Source organism: Natator depressus, chromosome 1 (assembly GCF_965152275.1).
Source record: "Natator depressus isolate rNatDep1 chromosome 1, rNatDep2.hap1, whole genome shotgun sequence".
In the NCBI taxonomy this organism is placed as follows: Eukaryota; Metazoa; Chordata; order Testudines; family Cheloniidae; genus Natator; species Natator depressus.
In genome coordinates, this window is record NC_134234.1 from 256314348 (window position 1) to 256337004 (window position 22657).

The window sequence follows — 22657 nt, forward strand, 5'->3', positions numbered from 1 at the left end:
CAGCACAAGGGAGTTTGATGCCTCGAACACTCTGGTAATCCCAGCACAGACATATCATGATAGGAAATTTTAAGTTGGGGGAGAGGGGATGGGTTAAAGATTGTGACTCATCATCACCCTGTGAGAGCAGAGCTTAGAGAGGAAGGGTGGTGCGGTGCTTTGGGCATTTCTCTGGGGCTTGGGAGACTGAGGTTCAATTCCTTGCTCCACCACAGATTTCCTCTGTGACTTTGGGTAAGTCACTTAGCCTCCCTGTGCCTTAGCTCCCCATCTGTAAAATGGGGATAACAGCTCTGCCCTACCTCACAGGGGTGTTGTGAGGAGAAAGAAATAAAAGTACTGTGGTGATGGAGGGCATATAAACAACTAGAATAGACAGACAGCGCTTCGGGGACAAGGTCCTTACAAATGCAGGTGGTTTCTCAGGAGGAGCTCTTTAGAGAATTATTATTACTTGCATTGAGGTTAGCCCAGGCATGGAGCAGGACCCTGTTGTGCTGGGTGCTGTACAAACACCAAACAAAAAGACAGTTCCTCCCTGAACAAATATGTCTCCTTTCCAGTCTGGTAATGTGCACAACAGGGCAGCTGATTTTACACTAGAGAATGTTACAATTCAGGCAGAACTCTCTTGCTCCATCCCCCGCCATACCCAATTTAATTTCACCCCAGACACATGGGTCCTTTTGGAACTCTCTTGCAGGTTCCGCATCCTCTGCCAAACCATCATTGCTCACAAGCTCTTTGACTATGTTGTTCTGGCCTTCATCTTCCTGAACTGCATCACCATTGCCCTGGAGAGACCGCAGATCGAGCATCGGAGCACGGTGAGCAAACTTGCACCCTCAACCTTTTTTGGCTGAACACAACCCCTGAACAGGTGTGGTGGACAAAGTTCAGTAATTCTCTGGGCATTGCATAGGCTCTGGATAAGCCCCAGTGCTGGAGAGTAACCCCCATCCCCCAAACACACACACACCCCTCCATGATTTCTCTGTATGGACTAAGAGGCCTGCTTGCCTCCCTTTCAAGGCCTTAAAATAGTATAATCCTTCTTTCTCAGGAGTAGCTTCCTATATCATGGAAGGCAGAAGGGTCCTCCAGGCCCTCACAGTTGGGAGGTGGCTTGCCAATGGGAGTCAAATAACTAGGGACCATGAAACTAAAAGAGGGTGGTAACCTGGCTATGTAGCAGTGTGCCCGTGGGAATGGCATGCTAGGATTCAAGTGTGCTGTTTCTGCATTGGCTTTGAATGTGGATCTGGGTGCCGTGGTTGGGGAGAGGCTGGTGTGCTTCAGTGGGTGAATATATTCTCGGTTCTCCTCAATTCACTCTTAACAGAGGTCACAGCTGAAATGGCTTTTTGAGTGTCTCTGCTGAGTCCACATCGCCAAACGACACCACAGTTAGGTGAAGTCTGGGCTCAGGAGAGGTCCAAGAGTGGGGTGACAGGGCTGGGCTGCCAGTCAGCATTGTGTTGCATTGCCAGGTGATGAAAGTCTCCCTAGCTGGATTAGCAGCAGATGCTGCAGATCACAATTACAGTGCATTAGCAGAGCTGTGTGGGAGTTGCAAGACTGGAGTAACAGGGAACACTGAAGGTCAGGACCGAGGTGCATTAGCTGAGCCGGGCGGGATGAAGGTTGTTCAGCATGTGCCCTTGGCTGTAGCCAGTGCTCTCACTCCCACCTTCACAAGACAGTGAAATTTGTAAAGTTCATAACAAAGGATTTAGTAAACTCACAGAAATGTGGAAATGTCTCTCAGTGTTTTAGGGGCTTTTTTCTGTTCTTTCTAGGAGAGGATCTTTCTCACCGTATCCAACTACATTTTCACGGCAATCTTCGTAGCTGAGATGACACTAAAGGTAAGTCACCTGGAGACAGTCAGCCTTTTTCCATGTGTCATGGGCCCAACACATCTGCCTTCTACTCGTCATCTTTCCTCAGTCCATCCATCCTTTCAGTCTTCCAAGGAGGTCCACCCACTCCTCATGAACTCTGTCATGGTAGGGGCATGTCCAACCATTGGGTTTGAATCTCATTTTCAGATTTGGATGCATGAAATTAAACACCTTTTAGACATCTAAACAAGGGACCTGGTTTTCAGAGGTGATGAGCATTCACAGATTCCACTGACTTCGGTAGCATCTTCTGGTGTTCAGCAGCTCTGAAAAGCAAACCACTTATTTAAGTGTCTGAATATGGATTTAGGTGCTTAATTTTACATACTCAAGTTTGAAAAATTTGGATTAAGTGATTTACATAAAGTCACCAGAAGAGCATGGATGAGAGCCCCTGTCTTCTGACTGCATGCACCTTGTCTTATCCTCTGTACATCACCATCTCCCTCCAGTGTGGTAGTGCTCGGGGGAGTGGAGGAGATATTGGTTGAAAGGTGAGAGGACTTCATCAAGGCTTTGGTGGGTCTTTATTGTTTTTTCTAGAACATTTGCACTCCAGCATTTGATTTCTGTGCCTCCATTTTTACTTCACAGACTGTGGGTCTTTTCTGAGAAAGCAGATGAGTGTCAGTGTCATGGAAGGGTGAAAGATGGGTCATCATTGCTTCTTCACCTGTTGCTATCGAGTTATTAAGTACCTTCCCTCTGGATGGTGGAGAGTTTAACTCTCCATGCTCTCCCCCTCTCCTGTCCTGTAGGTGGTCTCTCTAGGCCTATATTTTGGGGAGCAGGCCTATCTCCGCAGCAGCTGGAACATCCTAGATGGCTTCTTGGTCTTTGTGTCCCTCATTGACATTGTGGTCTCAGTGGCCTCTGCTGGAGGAGCTAAAATTCTGGGGGTGCTCCGGGTCCTCCGACTGCTGCGCACTTTACGTCCTCTCAGGTGAGAACCCCATGGCAAATTCCTAGTCTTCCATCCTCTCTCTCACTCTGTCCCTTCCTCTTTCCACCCAGGAATGGCTCCCACACAGTGCCAGTATTAGAACATGCTTTATGGAGAGACAGGGCATTGGCCAAGACCCCCAGGTTAACCCCTCACACACACACACACACACACACACACACACACACCTTAGCGTCCTGTTGGGCTGTGCATCAGAAAAGGGCTGATGGAACATCCTACTAGGGATGAGAATGTTGTGTAGTGTCCTCTCCACAGGGATGTTTCTCTTAACTGTGCAGTGGATGTATTGTTTCTTGACTTTAGCAAAGCTTTTGACACGGTCTCCCACAGTATTCTTGTCAGCAAGTTAAAGAAGTATGGGCTAGATGAATGCACTATAAGGTGGGTAGAAAGTTGGCTAGATTGTCGGGCTCAACGGGTAGTGATCAATGGCTCCATGTCTAGTTGGCAGCCGGTGTCAAGTGGAGTGCCCCAGGGGTCGGTCCTGGGGCCGGTTTTGTTCAATATCTTCATAAATGATCTGGAGGATGGTGTGGATTGCACTCTCAGCAAATTTGTGGATGATACTAAACTAGGAGGAGTGGTAGATACGCTGAAGGGCAGGGATAGGATACAGAGGGACCTAGACAAATTGGAGGATTGGGCCAAAAGAAATCTGATGAGGTTCAATAAGGATAAGTGCAGGGTCCTGCACTTAGGACGGAAGAACCCAATGCACCGCTACAGACTAGGGACCGAATGGCTAAGTAGCAGTTCTGCGGAAAAGGACCTAGGGGTTACAGTGGACGAGAAGCTGGATATGAGTCAGCAGTGTGCCCTTGTTGCCAAGAAGGCCAGTGGCATTTTGGGATGTATAAGTAGGGGCATAGCGAGCAGATCGAGGGACGTGATCGTCCCCCTCTATTCAACATTGGTGAGGCCTCATCTGGAGTACTGTGTCCAGTTTTGGGCCCCACACTACAAGAAGGATGTGGATAAATTGGAGAGAGTCCAGCAAAGGGCAACAAAAATGATTAGGAGTCTGGAACACATGACTTATGAGGAGAGGCTGAGGGAACTGGGATTGTTTAGTCTGCAGAAGAGAAGAATGAGGGGGGATTTGATAGCTGCTTTCAACTACCTGAGAGGTGGTTCCAGAGAGGATGGTTCTAGACTATTCTCAGTGGTAGAAGAGGACAGGACAAGGAGTAATGGTCTCAAGTTGCAGTGGAGGAGGTTTAGGTTGGATATTAGGAAAAAATTTTTCACTAGGAGGGTGGTGAAACACTGGAATGCGTTACCTAGGGAGGTGGTAGAATCTCCTTCCTTAGAAGTTTTTAAGGTCAGGCTTGACAAAGCCCTGGCTGGGATGATTTAATTGGGGAATGGTCCTGCTTTGAGCAGGGGGTTGGACTAGATGACCTCCTGAGGTCCCTTCCAACCCTGATATTCTATGATTCTCCTCCAGCCCCTAAGGTAGTCACTGCAATATCCTCATTAGGTAACGCGCCCAAGTCCTGCTGTGAGGGACTCAAACCCACAGCATTCAGGCCTAGGGGAGAGCACGCTGTCCACTGGATGATAGCTGCACCATGATATCTGGGGTGCTACTGTTGTCTGATTCTGAAAACACAGGGGAAGAAAGAACTCTGCCATCTCTCTGTGTCACCCCCTCACTCTCCGTCCCTTCCAGGGTCATCAGCCGTGCCCCAGGCCTGAAGCTGGTGGTGGAGACACTCATCTCATCCCTCAAACCCATTGGGAACATTGTCCTCATTTGCTGTGCCTTCTTCATCATCTTTGGCATCCTGGGTGTGCAGGTAGGGTTGTTGTTGTCTATCAAGCACCCACAACGTGCTCGGCACTGTACTGCCATGTAGGAAGCATAATGTAGACACAGTTAAGCAGATGGAGTTGTGGCGGGGGGCGCGGGGAGGGGGGGAGTGGGCCAGGCATCCCAGGACACCTTTCTGATCCTCTGTCCTGGTCTGTCCTCCTTTATGTAGTTCTCATCATAATGATTCTTAAGCCTTTGGCAGTGGCAGGTAGGGTCAGTGCTGAGGTCTTTCAACAGTAGAGACTGATATTCAGATCATGGTGTTAGCAGAGCTGAAGAGAAGGCCCAGGAGTGGAGTAGCAGCTGGGTGTGCTGCAGGTCATGACTCTGATGCAGTGACAGAGCAGTGTCAGTTGGGGCAGCCGCACAGGGGCCTGCGCGATGCCTGGCTCTAGGCAGTTCTTTCTCTCCCCTTCGTTCCAAGCGCTAAATCCACACACAATGTGGCGTGTGTCAGGGAGGGGAGGGGGGAGGGAGGCAAGCAGGGGGGAAGTTAATCCTCCCTATTTTAGGCTTGTGCTGCAGAGGAGTGCTGGAGTGGGTGTTACTTCCGTCTCAGAGAATGTGCGACACTTAGTCTGTTTGCAGACTGTTCTGATGAGCCTGTACAAATGCGCAATCCGGTACCCTCCATATGGAAAAGGAGCCTGGGGCAGAAGAACCGCATCAGTGTCCCTTTATTTAAAAGTATCGGCGAAGTAGGCGATATTTTTCTGGGTCTTTGCTCTCACAAGAGATCTTTTTCCCTTCAGTACACCTAGCAGCCATCTGAGGGAGTGGATGGCTCTGGGGGATTGGGCATGGGGTGTTTCATATCTAGGTCATTGGTTCCAATCCAGCCCCAGCAGGCCACCACATGGCTGTCAGAGTGGGAGGACTTTCAGTCACTGCAGACCCAAGGCAAGATTATAATCGGTGACAGAGAGGCGAAAGGCTCCATGTCCGCTCCTAATCTGAGGAGCTTCCTATTGCTCTTTGTCCCCTGACACTGAGGAAGTCTGAGTGAGACTCACTGACCAAGTCGCTTCCATCTTATAGCTCTTCAAGGGGAAGTTTTACCACTGCCTCGGGATTGACATCCGTAACATCACCAACAGGTCTGACTGTATGGCCGCCAATTACAAGTGGGTACACCAAAAGTACAACTTTGACAACCTTGGACAGGTATGTGCAGGACCCTCCAAGCCCCCTCCTCTCACGTGAACCTGGGCTGTGCTTTGCCCCTTTGGGTGTCTCCCGCCAAAGCCACACTCACTCATTTCGAGGGGAAGGGTGGAGTGTTCCAGAACACACTCTGAGCCAGAGGAGGCAGTCATGTGAACAGGGGGTGGGGGTGGAGGCTGGTTAGACATGGGTGTCCAGGTTAAAGCAGAGTAACTCGTGTAAGGATGCAGCTTCCATGCTGAAGGGGCGGAAAGGGGGATGTAACAGCTCAAGCAACTCACATGAGTGTAAGCGAAAGGCAGGGGATGGGGGGCGGAGGGCTGCTTTTCCTTACACTCTCCTAGGAGTGCCTCTTCTTGCTAGCCCCTGACCTCCCTCAACATGTAACACCCAGTTCCTGACCCATGCTTAGGGGTGAATCCTGCCTTCACTTGCACAGGAGCACCTTCCATTGGCATTGCATGTAAATGATTGCAGCTTTGAGCCCTTACGGCCTGATTCTCTGAGCAGGGTGTGACTCAAGGGTAACTCGCTGACGTCAGTGCAGTTAAAAAACAGTGAAAGGAGAATCAGGCCCTTCATAAGCAACTTACACCCCCGTTTACATCGCCAGGGAGTTGGGCCAATGGTGTCTATGTAATCTGCGTGTCTGCAGTCCCCTTAGGCTCCACCAAGGAAACGTCTGCAGGATTGGCAGAATCCTCCCTTGCTCTCTGCAGCCTCCCTACCAGTCCTGTTAGTGGAGTGCTGCCTTTTAAGGCAAGGGGCCACGCCAGGCTCTTTGGTTTCTGAGCTAAGGCCCATGCATGCAAGTAGGGAGGCTTCCTCAAAGGCAGGGGTGGCAGGTGGGTGTTTTCTGATTGTGTTGGCCAGATCTGCCATGGCTCTTGTAGATTTCGCCATGTCTCTAGCCTTTATATATTTTCACAGTCAAGCAGCAGGCCTGTCGTCCTGAGGTTTTCTGTGTTTTAATTCATCTGCCTGATGCAATTGTTGCTGAGTTCATTTGTCCCTGGGGAGGGGAAACCTTTTACTCTGGTGCTTCCACAGGGCAGACTTGCATAATGGTCCCTCTCTACTGGCAGCTCCCCTCCCTCTCCCATCTGCTAGTAGTTATGCAGATGACAAGTGCTTGGAGGATGACACCTTGAGTTTTAATTGTGTTTTGTGCCTAAGAACTTAAAACCTGAACCATCCCCACCCTACCACACACAGATGCTCTGTGTCTGACGTGTTTCTCTTGTGTTCTAGGCCCTGATGTCCCTCTTCGTTCTGGCCTCCAAAGATGGTTGGGTCAATATTATGTATAATGGACTAGATGCTGTGGCTGTTGACCAGCAGGTATAGAGACTTCCTTCGAAACTGATCATGCCATCTAGACCTCCTTCAGGCAGGAAGGTGGAAGCATGCTGTATCAGCCAGCTTTTGGTACTTCCTCTCCACCCAATAGCATTTTATAGCATTGCTCTGACCCTGTCCATCTGCGAGCCCCTTCTCTTCACTTTCGTTATTACTGGTGGGTCAGGGCCGTGGTTCTGCATACGCAGGGAGGCGTGTTTGGAAGTGATTAGCCTGGTGGGCACTCATTGTAGCCCTTGTCCTTTATTTAGCTGGGGAAGTTATGCAGGCTGGGTCCTTATGTATCCTGTGATATCTTTGAAGCAGCAGTCACCCATGTCTTTCTCGACATGGTGCATCCACCAGATTTACAGTTGGTTCCTCTAATTGCTTATAAATTGGGATCCTCTGTCCCTGCAACTAAGTCCCAATGGTATCCAAAACTCACATTGACTTGAGTAATGCAGGGTCAGGCCCCTGGCAAAGGCTGCAGCGACAGAGGACTGAATGGCCGTGAGGATACTATCCTTACCCTCTGTTCTCAGCACTAGAAGTGCTGTTGGTCTTTTAAAACCCTCAGTGGTGAGAAACCGAGAAACAGTAATGAGAAACTTTTCTATTTGATCCTGACTGACACCTGCTTTCAGGCACCCCTCACCTTTCAGGGGTTCCCCCATTGCACCTTAGAGGTGTGATTTACCTACCCTCAGCCCAACACACCTTTTCTTCCGGTATCTTTAGTGTCTGTCATATTCTCTGATGTTTTAATTGTCCATTTGATCTGTTGTGATTATATTGGAATGGTAGGTGCAGCATCCTGAGTGCTTTATTATTATTATAAACTTCTCCTTGACTTCCAGACACCCAGACTATTTGTTGCTCCTACCCTCATTTTCATAATCCTTTCCCAACCAGCCAATCACAATCTGTTGATCTCCCTCATTTTCACAATCCTGCCACTTCCAGCCAATCACAACCTGCTGCTCTCCTTCATTTTCATAACCCCACCTCTGACTCCCAGTCAGCCAGTCACAGCCTTTCTTTTCTTTTCTTCCCAGCCAGTGACCAACAACAACCCCTGGATGCTCCTTTACTTCATCTCATTCCTCCTCATCGTCAGCTTCTTCGTTCTCAACATGTTCGTGGGGGTGGTGGTGGAGAACTTCCACAAGTGCCGGCAGCATCAGGAGGCAGAGGAGGCACGCCGGCGGGAGGAGAAGCGCCTCAGGCGCCTGGAGAAGAAGCGCAGGAGTAAGGCACAGCCTCAGTGTTTGGTTGGTTCGTAGGCCAAGGTTTTCTGAGAAAAACCTCCTCCTCCTCCTCCTCCTCTTCTTTTATTTTTTGACTGATCAGTTTCTCTATAACAGCATCTCTGTCAATGCTCTCAGCACTGCTCTGCTCTCGGTGGGACACTGCTGCCGGGCTGCCGTATTGCCTGACGCCCCCAGCCAGCTACCCTTGTGTCAGAATCCCGGCAACAGAGGGTAGAGGTGACAGGGTGCCTGATGGCAATTGGGGGTGTTGGGAAAGGCTCCTTTTCCCTTAACGCCTTGCCTCTAGAAAATAACACATGCATGGACGTGTGCATGTGTGTGTGTGTGTGTGTGTTCTCTGGGAACCTCCACCCAGACACAAACACTCCAGCCCTCAGGGATTTAGACACTCCTTTGGAGAGCCCTGCGGCACCAGCCAGTGCTGTTGGGCGGACCCCTATATTAATCCTTTCCTGTTTAATGCAAAGTGAGGCAGGGGAGAAGAGGAAAAAACCCACACTGTGTTCCTGGGCCTTTCTATTCCTTTGGCAGTTTCTCCAAGGCTTCCTTGGAACTAAGAGGGTCCCCCCACAGTGATGGTCCCCACGTGTCTGTTTCCTGTCCTCCAATGAGAGAAACATCACAGATGCACACTTGACCCTGGGTGCTGGCAATCACCCCTGCTCCTTCCTACCCCTACCCCGGAGATCCTGTCTGATTACTCTCCTCCTTTCCAAGCCCATGGGCTTCCGTCTTCCTTCCCCTTCTTCAGTTTTTCCTGTCCCTGATGCCACCTCTGGGCGTCTCCTGAAGCCAATTGCTCCTTTTTATCATTTGTGATCTTAATTTGTTGAGGCATGAAATGCTGATTTAGTGCCATTTCCACAAACATAGGACTAACAGATTCTTTCTATCGCTCCCACCTTCCCTCTCTTGTCTCTCCCTGCCTCCTCTTTCCTTTTACACTCTCTCTTTCCTCACCATTTCTGTTTTCTTTCTCTGCATTCTTTATTTTATTTTTCTCCTTTTTCTATCTGTTTCCTCTGCTTCTTCCTTCTCCGTTCCTGTTTCTGTCTCTCCCTCCCTCCCTGCCTTTCCATTGCTTCTATTCTTTCCCCCACTTTCCTTCCTAATTCCCTTTGTTTCTCTTCCCTCTCTCTTCTATCTTCTCTCTCTCTCTCCCCCCTCCCATTGAAGAGGCGCAGCGTTTGCCGTATTATGCCACCTACTGCTCTGTCCGCCTCCTCATCCATTCGGTCTGCACCAGCCACTACTTGGACATCTTCATCACCTTCATCATCTGCCTCAACGTCGTCACCATGTCCCTGGAGCACTACAACCAGCCAGTGGTGAGTGAGTTCAAGGGACCAAACCCTGCCCCTACCTCCCTCTCTTTCTTTTCCCCATCTCATTTTCCATAACCAAAGAGACTTGACATTTTCCCTTCCAAGCAGTCAAACACATAAGGGGTCACTAGGTTATAAGTAAAACTTAGCAGCCATTAGAGATTGACTTGGAAGAGCAGCATCTCCCAGCATGCTTTGCAGAGGGGGGTCAAATTGCAACCCAAAGGAAATCTCTATATATTCTGTAACCTTTTCTAACCTCTATCTTCCTCAAACCTATCCTCTCTGCAATGTCTCCTCCCCACTCCTTATCCTGGCAACCCCACGTGCTCGAAACACTAACCAGCGACTGATTGTGTAATTTCACTACAGCTGCCGGTGTCATGATCCACCATGATAGATGGTAGAGGAGGGTCCCTGTGAAAACTGTCGTGCAAAATTCTGCAAGATAGGGTGATAGAGGGAGTTAGTTCTTTCCACTGTCATGTGGATGACCCAAGTTTAGCCTCGTGGTTTCCTTCTCTTTGTAGTTTCCCTTGGGCCCCAGCAGAGGGTGGCATACTGCCCCTGGGAGCTAGTGCTTTGCACTGCTAGATGGATCAGATTTCAATTTCTCAGTAGCCACCCCCGAACCTCAGTGGAGTGAGTTGGGAGTGCTACAGGGGCTGGCACACCCAGTCCTTGGATAGCTGAAGAGAGACCCTCACCCAGTCACCCTCATTCCACAAGAGAAGCAGTGTGGACAGACTCTGAAGAGAGTCTGACCTAGTTTCTCTTAGCTGGGAGAAGGGTGATCACAACAGAAGGTCTTGAGGGTTGGGAAAGATCAATATTTGGGGTGGGGGAGATTTGGAAATCCTCAATATTTTTTGACAGGGTTACAGACACGTGCGGGAGAGGGGAAATGTGTGCTGGAAAAGGGGCTTTCTCCCTCTATCTGAAAGCACCACACTCACTGCTCTGTCTGTCCAGAAGCATGCAGTTCCAGGGAGCCCCTTTCCATCTCCAGGAAGCCCTTGGTAAACTCCTGAGGGGTTTGAGGTGACAAAACTGATTTCATAGCTGGAGCTGGTTGTATTAGAAGTGACCAGGGCTGTGACTTGTCTATTGTTGCTCACATTCACTGCCAAGTTTTTCCTCTAGGTCCAGCTTATCTTTCTGGTTGGCTGTTTAATTTTGTTACTGTTTATCTTGTGTTCCTGAACTGCCCCCTCGTCCTGCCCTGGATTCCTCACAGTGTTTCCTATATCCCCTATTTGTTCTGCAAAAGTTAGCATCCCTTATCCCTTCTCACCCACACATCACATCTTGGACAAGTCAATTAGCTTCCCTGTGTCTCAGTTTCTTCATCTTTGCAATAGGGATAAGCATACCCATTTCCTCACAGGCGTATGGTGAGACTTCCCTAATCAGTTCTTGTGAAGTGCTTTTAGATTTCCAGGTAAAAGGTTCTGTGGACATGCTACATACAATTAATAGAAACCCTCTGGTGGCAGTGGCACCAATTCAGATATTTCTTTGGGGGAGGGCTAATTCCAGTCCCCGCCCGCTCCGCGAGGTCACCTTCAGCCAGGGAGTCTCCCTTCTCTGTACAAAGGGGCACCCAGGTCAAATTTCAGTGGTGTTGCGACCACGCAGCCGGAGGGACATTCCACTGCTCCAGGAGCCACAGTAGTGATTTAGTATGGAGCCACTGCTTAAAAGTGAGCAGCCCAGGGTCTGTGGAACTTTGAGTGAGTCTAAACACTTTGGCTGGGGGTGGTATTCACCCCCACAGCCCTCCCTAGCTGGTGCCACTGTTTGGTGGAGAACAGGGATCTTACACGGGAGAACCAGGGCAGCAGAGTAGAGGGCGGAAGCTTGCTAAATACCCACCTAGTCCCCAACCAGAGACACAGGGTTTCCCCTTACTGCAGATAGCGACAGGTTATTTGCTCTGATGCACTCTCCCTGCCTGAAGCATTCCCTGTAGATTTATGGAAGCCATTTATATGGTAACACCTGGGTGATGTCCCATGAACCTGATGCTGCTGATGTCAGAGATACTGGGTGATGATGCTTTGTTAACCCTTTGCACACCACCGCCCTTCCCCAGGCCTGCCCATTCTCTTGAGCCGTGTCTAGGCAGAGCAGCAGGTATCCTGAGAGCCCCTTGGCATGGGAGTGCAGTGTGATGGCTGCTGCCCTTGGTAAGTCTGTGCCAGCATTCAAGTTGTTGCAATCCAGGATTTGGCAGCCCCCTCCTGCCTCCACCATTCCTGACCAGTCAAGCAGGCTGGAACTCAGTGACTTCACAAGCACATCTGTAGTTAATGCCTCTCACTCTCCACCTCTCTCAGCATCTCTTTCCATCCACAGTCTCTTGAGACTGCCCTGAAGTACTGCAACTACATGTTCACCACAGTCTTTGTGCTGGAGGCGGTTCTGAAGCTGGTGGCATTTGGACTGCGGCGATTCTTCAAAGACAGGTGAGCAGTAGGGCACGCAGGTCGTCCGGTGAGGCAGTGAAGTTTGGGGAGGGATCTGTATCTGCAGTGGAATCCTAGAGCATGGGGGCCTCAACTTCTTCCTTGTTCCGGGTAGCAAAGATCTTACTAGCTTCACCTTAAACACACTGGAGCGATAATGGGTTAATGAGAGTTATCCAATGCTTCCTCTTGTTGGAGTCTGCTGATTGGTCCAGGAAGCAGAGTAGACGGGAGTAGAATAAATGACATCCAGTCATATTAGGCTCTAACTGTCACAGCGAGGCCTCCGATTCACTGATTTGGAGGATTTTATTTTACTTTATATTTAAAATGTAATGAATTCACATTCCCCTGTCAGTCACACTGGAAAGCTCCATTCTTCCTTATTCTTTTATTTTTTTAAGGTGGAACCAGCTGGACCTGGCCATTGTGCTGCTATCTGTCATGGGCATCACTCTGGAGGAGATTGAAATCAACGCAGCTCTCCCCATCAACCCCACCATCATCCGCATCATGAGGGTGCTGCGCATTGCCCGGGGTGAGAGAGACACTGGAGGGAGACGTGGGGCACAGACACCCCTGGGTGGGACAGAATGCACTGGGTGCTGCCTGTGATGCCAGTTCACCAATTGGCTTCTCATATCTGTAATCTTGGATGGTTATGGAAACTCAGGGCTTGTTTACAAGAGCAGTTATTCTGGAATAACTATTCCTGATTAACTCCATGTGTGGATACTCTTATTCTGGAATAAGAGTGCCTTATTCTGAATTAGCTTAATCCATTTTGGATTAAGTTTATTCAGAACAAAGCACTCTTATTCCAGAATAAGAGCATTCACACATGGAGTTTAATCAGAAATAGTTAATCCACCACCTTATTCCTGATTGATTTTCATGTGTAGACAATCCCTTAGGCTATCTCCTGATTGCCCTCAACTTGACATTTAGACAAACCTTTGTCCAGGAGAGCAGTAGTGGCTTTCACTTTGTGAGAGGGACCAAAATGATTGGCAGATTTTGTGAGAAACAAATTCTTTCTTCTTTTCTTTTGTAATGCAAATGTTGCTGTAATTTTTACAGAAAAGACAAAGGGCCTGTATGGTTTGCACTGGGGAGGATAGATTTACAGTGATGAGGGCGAATACTTGCCAAGCTGCATTTGCAAAAAGGAGGAGGAAATGAAGCAGGTGTAGAAGGATACGGAATTGGAGTAGGAGAGATTGGTGATGTGTGGTGTTGGGAAAGGGTGGGCCAGTGTTCAGGATATATGGGGATAGGATGGAAGGAACCAGAGTGGGCCTGGAATGAGAGAGAAGGGGTCGTTAGTATGCAGAGGGATAAGTTAGAATGGAAGGGACCGTGGGGCGGACGTGGGGGTGGGGCATGGAAGGAAAATGGCCAGTTGGAGGAGGAGAGAGAGGTTGGTGGGTCAGTTTTACAATGGAGGAGAACGATAGAACACCCGCATGGTGTGCTCCATCCAGTTGTCCTGGCATATTGGAAGCAGATTTCTCTCCCTTGAGTCCCAGCTCTGAGTGACACTTTTGTTTTGGTTCTGGTACCAGTGCTGAAGCTACTGAAGATGGCGACAGGGATGCGGGCGTTACTGGACACAGTTGTGCAAGCTCTGCCACAGGTAAAAGAAACCAGCTACTAGAAAGATGCCCCTTTTGTGCACCCGTCTTTCCATTAGTTCATTTCCCTGAGCATGCCTAGAATCAGAGAGACGGTGTCTGCTGAGGTCTTTAAGATAGTGGCACGATGTGCCAGAGGGTCGTGCTCATGTCGATATGTCAACCACATGGTTACATTCATTTCTTTCTGGCCTTGTCTGCTCACGACTTTATCCCCTCATGGTGTTACTGAATAAAGCAATGCTCCATTCCTGCATGAGAGCTGCTTTATTTTTGGCTGCCCCTTCCCCCTTACTGCTGTCACTTTCCTCACACTCATTTGCCATGAGGATGGAGAGCAAACCATGACCATTTTAGGGAGAAAGCTGATGTTCAAGTATCTCTTCTGTGTCCCTCTCATTCTTTCCCACTTGTTCTCCCTTTCCACTGTCCTCTTCCATGCTGTGCTTGTTTCATTTCTGCCACCGCCTGCCTGCTTGCTTGCTTTCCATTTGCCCTCTTCTCCTCCTTGGTCTGCAAGTGATTTTGAACCTCTCACCCCACGAGAAGCAGTGACATTACCTGTGGTGGCTTGTACAACATGCAGCTAAATGCCTCCTGAAAGGCAGCTAGACAGAAGGATTTCACGAGCTGTGAGTGGCAGCTGTTTTGGAATGAGTTATTCATGCACCACCTCATGCAGGCATCAGGCCCCCCGAGAGAAGCCCCTGTGATGGATGAGCAGCCAGAGAAACAGTTCTCTTCTCTTTTGGATCCTCCAGGGAGACGTGTTAAGAAAGAAATAATGGCACCAAGTAGCTCTATTGATCATAGATCAGATCATTCCTCTGGCAGGCCCAGAGCAGACAGTAATCTTATCGGCTATCGAAATGCACAGGCATTTGTCAGCTGACTTATTAGGTAACACACCAGTGTTCGTGAATGAGGCCGGGCTGAAAATCAATCTGGGGACAGCACGAGCAGTTACACAAGGAACTTAATTCTGATATTTCTGTCACTAAACCATGTCCATCTGAATTAAAGGGAATCACCTGGCACAAGAATGAGATGAAAACACAGTTTCCAGTCTTCACTGAATTCTGGGCTTCATCTGACTTTCCTCTATTTATTGAGATTCTTTATTTATCACAGTAGCAGTGAGGGGCCCCAACTGAGACCAGGGCCCTATTGTGCTTGATGCTTTTATAGAATCATAGAGATGTAGGGCTGGAAGGAACTTCGAGAGGTCATCCTGTCCAGTCCCGTGTGCTGAGGCAGGACCAAGGAAACGTAGAGCAACCCTGACATGTGTTTGTCTAACCTGTTCTTAAAACCTTCCAATGACGGGGATTCTGCAACCTTCCTTGGTAACCTCTTCCAGTTCTTAACTACCCTGGTAGTTAGAAAGTTTTTCCTAATATATAATTTAAATCTGCTGCAGATTAAGCTGATTACTAGTCCTGCCTTCAGTGGACATGGAGAACGAGTGATCACCGTCCTCTTTATAACAGCCCTTAACATATCTGAAGACTGTTATCAGGTCCCTCCCCTCTGTCTTCTTTTCTCAAGACTAAACATGCCCAGTTTTTTTAACCTTTCCTCATGGGTCAGATTTTCTAAACCTTTTATCATTTTTGTATAATATTCAGAGTAAGAGACAATCCCTGCCTCAAAGAGTTTACAGTCTAAATAAACAAAGTCAGTGCTATTTTCTCCATTTTACAGATAGGGAAACTGAGCCACAGAGCTGCAGTAAGTTGCTTAGGGTCACCTAGGGATTCTGGGGCAGAGCTGAGAATTGAACCCAGATCTCCTGAATCCCAAGGCAGCACCTTGGTTACAAGGTCACCATTCTTCCATGCTTAATAAATCCTGGGTTTTTCACATTATTTCACCAAAGAACTTCACTGCTAAGCAAGAGTTCTTAATATCTGCCCCTGCACACACACAAACACCTATTAAAAGAAGGTCCCCCCTTGCAAAGAGTACTGGGTCAAGGAATTTCCAGTAGGAATTTCTGGCACTGAAGGAGTGTGTAGTCAGGATCTTCCTATCTGATGGTTCTGTAATAGGGAAAGGTTCTTGGTTCTGTAATAGGGAAAGGTTGACTTCATTTAATAAAGTTACATTATGGAGGCATCAAAAATGACTCCACAGTCAAGACTGTGTTAAAATGTGCTCTTAAGGCAATACTAAAACCCCTCTGTTTCACATTTAAATGATTGAATTTAGTCTCCATATTTTCTTTTACACACTAACTCTTCAGGGGACAATTGAATTATCCATAATACTATTTTTCTCCAAGCTTTATTAACATTGGCAGAATAAGTGTTTTAAAACAGTCTCTCCTTTCCCTGGCACTCTGTTCTCCTCTCGACCTTTCTCTTTATATTACTAGAGCAGAGAGTCATCAATGGTTTTGACTTGCTAATGGCATGGAAGGCTTCTCTGGCTGCCCTGTTTGAATCCCATGTCTGTCTTTGTTACTCTGCAACCATTCTGAAAAGTGAATAAAGATGTCATTTAAAAAAAATCCCTTTTGGAAATTTATCCCTGAGCGTCTCAGCTTTTTTCAGCTCCCTGTGGCTAGAACCCTCCCCTCCCCACAGTCAGTGTGTACGCACAAGTGCACACACACATGTGCTGACATCTCACACCAAGGCTGCTTTCCAAATGTTTAAATGTAACCAGATCAGAGTTACTCCCCTCCTTCATCAGCACCTCACCTAGCTCAGCCCACAGAGCTACCAGCTGGTGTCACTACTTCCCTTTTCTGCTGCCGCCCAGTCTGCCTTCTGGACACACTGGCCTGTTCCTCACACTCCTCACTGCAGACAATGGAGCCAGGAATTGGAGAGGCAAGCAGAGATATTGGGGAGGGATAACAGGGGAGTGCTTTCCCCTGTTACTGCTGGCACAGCTTCCATGGTGCACCAGACAGCAGCCCCATGGGAAACCCTGCAAGGGCAATAGCTGGGGGCATAGAAACTCGGCTCTCTCCCACAGGCTACCTGCTCCTTCCATTCCAAGCTCCTCAAACACACGCCTAGTTCCCTACTTGAGTCCCTGCAGTCCTCTCTCCTCCCTTGTTCCCCTCCCACCACACACATCAGGAGGGCCTGGTTCATTCCTTCTGCCCCCTGCCGCATGCCCACTCCCGCGGTGCTCGCTGATAGACCTGCTCTCACCCTCTTCTGCCCCCACATTTGACTAGCACCTTGACTCCCACAACGCACCAGGCAGCAGCACTGAGGGGGAGCTGGGCAGCTGGGGAGGGGGGCTCTTTGGGGTAAAATTTTACTCTCGGCGCATACTTTGTCCTGTGCAAGAGGCTTCACCACTCCATATGTGCCTAAATGTGATTATCTTCGTCTCTCTGGGCTTGGAGTCTGAGGGGTGGGATTGTGAGGAACTGGACGACCTGCTATAGGCTACGAATGAAAGGAGCCGTGGCGGCTGTGAGTGGCTTTGAAGGTTAGGATGTTTGGGTAGGAAGGCCTGGGGAGATGAGGTTACTGTGAGCATGACTGGTGGCTTCACTGGCGACTTCCTGGGTTCTGAGTGGCTGCGTGCGTGAAGTTTCTAAAGGTTTCGGAGCGGAAATATTTGGTGGTGTCCTGTTGCTGCTGCTCGAGTGATGATAGCTGGCTTGGCCTGGTGTGATTCAGTCTCGCTGGGCTTGGCTTGGCTTAGCCTGATATGGTTCGGTTTGGTTTCAGGTGGGGAACCTCGGACTGCTCTTCATGCTCCTCTTTTTCATCTACGCTGCTCTAGGAGTGGAACTCTTTGGGAAGCTGGGTAAGTTTTAAGCATGCCGTGCTCTTGGGTGAGCCAAGGAATGGAAAAAAAAATGGCAGCTTCCCATATTGCAGCAGGCCCAGCTCTGATTTAATGAAAGGGCTGGGTATTCTGATGACCTTTAACCTTCTCTCTGCGTATTTGCCATGATAGGAATTTCCACCTTTCCAAAAAACCTGTCTCAGAATGAGAGAGTTAGATGGCTTTCTCTCATTCTTAAATCTTTGCTTTCCATGCACTGCCTCAGCAAATCAGCTCCTCTCTGTCCCAGTGCCAGCCAAATGGCTACAGGGAAGACTCAGGGGAAGTTCATGCACTCCTCTGGTCCATGTTGACATGTATCAATGGGCAAAACTTTCAGCCAAGTACATGAAGAGGGGCAGGGAATCTTCTTTCACACCAAGAGGATTAGGCCCTTGATCAAGTGACTACTGCTGGGTGTTGTGGGGGTAGCATTTTACCACTCTTACTAGTATGCCGGGTACGTCTGGCTCACATGCACTTGCTATGCTGCTGATTGTAGCAGGAAAACCCTCAAAATCCCTTCATTTTAATGGATGGTGCCAGCACAGCAAGCTTGCAGGCTTGGATCGGCAGCCATGGGGTAAAGGAGAACTATGTTTTGGACTACTAAGCATGCTGGGAGACATCCCTGGGAAATGAGTTATGCTGTTTGATATCCTGGGGTTGGGGTAATTATTCTGATACTGCTAGACAATGTCCAACCATTGGTCATTACTGTCATGGACCCAGCCTATGGGACTATAGACTGGAGCCATTAAGTGCAGACTTCTGGATGTGAAGCTAATAATCTCAGAGTGAAATGGTCACAGGGAGGCTTATTCTGAGTCCCTGGCACACTCTGAGAGCTAGGAATCAATCCACTGCACAATTATAAATTCCTTCTTTTGCAGTGTGCAATGACGAGAACCCCTGTGAGGGCATGAGCCGCCATGCCACCTTTGAGAACTTTGGGATGGCCTTCCTCACGCTCTTCCAGGTCTCCACTGGCGACAACTGGAATGGAATCATGAAGGTAACATGGGCCTCAGAGGAGGAAACGTCTCTGTTCTAATGAAGGAGAAATTCTACGCTGGAGTGGGAGGGATCAGCACTGCTTGGAACTGTCAGTGACTCGGACATGGGTGGCCATGTCTAGGGGTTAGAGCGGGCGTCACACCCAGAGTCAGAGGCTCAATGCCAGAGCCAAGGGTCACAGCCGGAGTCAGGAGTCAGGGCCCAGGGTCAAAACTGGTTTACCTGGTGCGAGGCTAGATAGGAGCAGGGCTGGGTCCAAGACAGAAGCTATTGCAGCCAGGGGCAAATACTTAAAGCAGCAGCTGCTGCCGGGTTTAAGAGCCGGTCTGCTGACTCTTGCAGTCAGTCAGACAGTGTAACCTATTAGGCAATCTACTACAGGCCAGCTGCACCCATTAGGGGTCCTACAGACTGGATCTGGTGCAGGCCCTGTTTTCTGACAGGAACTGTTTTTACAGGAGCCAGATGATGAGGAAATGTAGATGCTGGCTTGCCAGTTCAGACCACTGGCCCATCTAGTCCAGGATTCTACTTCCTGCCAGATTAGATCAGACCATTGGCCCATTTAGTCTTGCAAGCAGCTAGCTGAGAGAAGTGCAAACTCTCTCCTCAAGGAGCAGGACAACAGTGTGGCCATGCTGAGAAGGGAGATTCACCACCATCACCACCCTAGCCCCTTCTCCGAGGCTGAGTGTGGGGGGGTGCATTTGGTATGACACACACCTGGAGCTGCAATGGGAGTGGCTTGTGATTTAGAAACCTCAGGCAGATAAGTTTTCTCCCCCATGTTCAAATCATATTGCTCCAAATTAAATAGCTTACAAGGATTCAAGGAGGGGAATTGGACAATTCTTTGGACATGGGTAGTGTCTTTGGGAGATGAAGGGAGTAAGGCACTTAGTTGCAGTGACTCTTGCTCACACTTGCAGAATTAAAATGTTCACATTTGCGGGTCTGGAAGGAATTTTCTCCCTAGGCTTACGGGGAAGAGGACACCTGTTTCTGGAGCACTGGGCAGAGACTGTCAAATATGATGGTCTTCCTGTGATTGCCAGGGGCACCAGGCACCGAGGATCCCAGATGCTCAGACAGCACTGGGTATTGGAGAACCTTAGTCCTGCCTGGCATTGGATTCTGTGTTTTTTTACTGAGGGAGCAGCCAAATTTAAATTCTTACTCTAGTCCTTCCCTCCCTTTTCCCACCACTTCCTCTCATACTTGCCCTTTCCTCAAGGATACCCTGCGGGACTGCACCCATGATGACCGGAGTTGCCTCAGCAACCTGCAGTTCATCTCGCCACTCTACTTTGTCAGCTTCGTGCTCACAGCCCAGTTCGTTCTCATCAACGTGGTGGTAGCTGTGCTCATGAAACACCTCGACGACAGCAACAAGGAGGCGCAGGAGGATGCAGAAATGGATGCCGAGATTGAGCTCGAGATGGCACACGGGCTCTGCCCCCGCACCGTGGGCTCCCCGAGCTCAGGACAGGGAGGTGGAGGTGGAGGAGGTGGGAGAGTGGACCCTGAAGGACGTCTGTGCATTAGATGTTTCTCTCCAGCACAGGTGGGTAAACCTTTATGCTTACCAGCAAAACTGCAGCAGGCTGGAGTGGGGAGAAGGAGGGCAGTCTAGATGATTTAGGGCTTAGTAATGGGATACACACTGGTGACTGGTTTGCATTCAGGTCTAGCTTGGGTGAACTGGGTTGTGCCGGTGCATTGGTGGTGTTGTGTGGGGCCAGGACTGGAAGAGTAAGGGGTGCAGGGGGTACTGCAGGACAGGTTGGAGGTGCATTGTCAGAACTGTGCAGGAAGCTCAGGATTACAATAGGAGGGGTGCCGCAGGTCAAGATTAAGGTGCATTAGGAGAGTATTTTGTGTGGGAAGCTCAGGATTGGAATAGCAGGAGATGGTGCAGTACAGGAGTGAGATGCATTGGCAGAGCTGGAAGGGAAGCTTACGCAGTGCCTGTCTGCAGTGGCAACTAGTGATGTTAGTCCCTCCATTTCACATGAACACTAAGGCCTGGTCTAACTAAAAAGCTAAGTCAACCCAGCTACATTGCTTAGGGGTGTGAAAAAGCCACACCCCTGAGCAATGTAGCTGTGCCTAACCCCCGGCATAGACAATGCTAGGTCAATGGAAGAATTCTTCCACTGACCAAGCTGCCACCTCTCAGGGAGGTGGGTTACCTACGCCAGTGGGAGAACCCCTCCTGTCAGCATAGGTAGTGTCTACACCAGAGGTTTTCAACCTTTTTTCATTTGTGGACCCCTACAAAATTTCAAATGGAAGCACGGACCCCTTTGGAAATCGTAGACATACTCTGCAGATCCCCAGGGGTCTGTGAACCACAGGTTGAAAACCACTGTTCTATGGTAATGACAACCTTTCGTGGACCCCTTAGACGTAGTCTGAGGACCCCCCAGGGGTCCGTGGACTACAGGTTGTAATCCACTGGTCTATGCTGAAGCGCTGCAGTGGCACATCTGTAGTGTTTCAAGTGTAGACAAGCCCTAAGTGCTGTATTCTGTCACCATCACTCACCTTAAGTGACACCTTGCTCCACGACCAGCCTCACTGACTTCAGTAAGGTTGCTCATAGAGTAAAGGGCTACTCCCTCTGAGTAAGGGTGGCAGAATCTGGCCCTCAATTCACACAACACATTAAAGCAAAAAATTCTGGGTTCTTTAAATAATTTCTCCCATCCTCCCCCTTTCTTGTCCCCTAGGAGAACTTATGGCTGGACAGTGTCTCTTTAATTATTAAGGACTCCTTCGACGGGGAGTTAATGATCATCGATAACCTATCGGGCTCCGTCTTCCATCATTACTCCTCGCCGGCCATGTGCGAGAAGTGTAACCATGACAAGCAAGAGGTAACCTGCGTGCGAGGATGGGGAGGGAACCCCCAAATACACACACACATGCTCATACCCTTGAGGTTTCCCTGAGGAGCGCTCCATAGATTGTTTAGACAGAAGCTTTGACCTTTGTTACTACAGTGAATTTATGATATTGGCCTGTCCTCCTAAGCAATGTACTGGTGGAAAGCAGGTGGAAACGTATGTACTGGTGGAAAGCAGGAAGGAAAGGCAGTTGTACCAGGAAGGATGACAGGAGAGAGTGAACTAGAGGTGGAGATATCGTTGCGGAGGTACAGTAGACTCTCCAGTTGGCATTCAGTTTTTCACTTAAAGAAGAGATTTTCAAGTAAATCTGTTAATTAGTTTGAGTTAAAATTAAGGCTGTTGATTAATCACAGTTAACTCACGCAATTAACTAAAAAAAAAATAATCGCGATTAAAAAAAATAATCACGATTAATCGCAGTTTCAATCACACTGTTAAGCAATAGAATACCAAGTGAAATTTATTAAATATTTTTGGATTTTTTTTTACATTTTCAAATATATCGATTTCAATTACAACACAGAATACAAAGTGTACCGGGCTCACTTTATATTATTATTATTACTAACATTTGCACTCTATAGATCACAAATAAAAAAAATAGTAATTTTTCAATTCACCTCATACAAGTCCTGTAGTGCAACCTCCTTATTGTGACAGTGCAACTTACAAATGTAAATTTTTTTTGTTACATAACTGCACTCCAAAACAAAACAATGTAAAACTTTAGCCCCTACAAGTCCACTCAGTCCTACTTCTCGTTCAGTCAATCACCCAGACAAACAAGTTTGTTTCCATTTACGGGAGATAACACTGCCTGTTTCTTATTTACAATGTCACCTGAAAGTGAGAACAGGCATTCGCATGGCACTTTTGTAGCCAGCATTGCAAGGTATTTACTTGCCAGCTATGCTAAACATTCATATGCCCCTTCATGCTTTGGCCATCGTTCCAGAGGACACGCTTTCATGCTGATGACACTTGTTAAAAAAATGTGTTAATTAAATTTGTGACTGAACTCTTTGGGGGAGAATTGTATGTCT

General features: G+C 48.5%; 1 protein-coding gene across 1 annotated transcript in view; it reads left to right on the forward strand.

The window, feature by feature from the left end:
- The window catches only part of CACNA1I (calcium voltage-gated channel subunit alpha1 I), a 252710-nt gene that overhangs the window by 218510 nt on the left and 11543 nt on the right, over positions 1 to 22657 (forward strand). Inside the window, exons 19-33 of the mRNA XM_074941613.1 lie at positions 704 to 827; positions 1800 to 1868; positions 2663 to 2847; positions 4541 to 4667; positions 5723 to 5848; positions 7100 to 7189; positions 8245 to 8437; positions 9637 to 9788; positions 12144 to 12253; positions 12658 to 12791; positions 13819 to 13889; positions 17586 to 17664; positions 18579 to 18700; positions 19937 to 20266; positions 21435 to 21581. Coding sequence (XP_074797714.1) covers positions 704 to 827; positions 1800 to 1868; positions 2663 to 2847; positions 4541 to 4667; positions 5723 to 5848; positions 7100 to 7189; positions 8245 to 8437; positions 9637 to 9788; positions 12144 to 12253; positions 12658 to 12791; positions 13819 to 13889; positions 17586 to 17664; positions 18579 to 18700; positions 19937 to 20266; positions 21435 to 21581 — 2059 coding nt within the window. The remainder of the gene's footprint in view (positions 1 to 703; positions 828 to 1799; positions 1869 to 2662; positions 2848 to 4540; positions 4668 to 5722; positions 5849 to 7099; positions 7190 to 8244; positions 8438 to 9636; positions 9789 to 12143; positions 12254 to 12657; positions 12792 to 13818; positions 13890 to 17585; positions 17665 to 18578; positions 18701 to 19936; positions 20267 to 21434; positions 21582 to 22657) is intronic.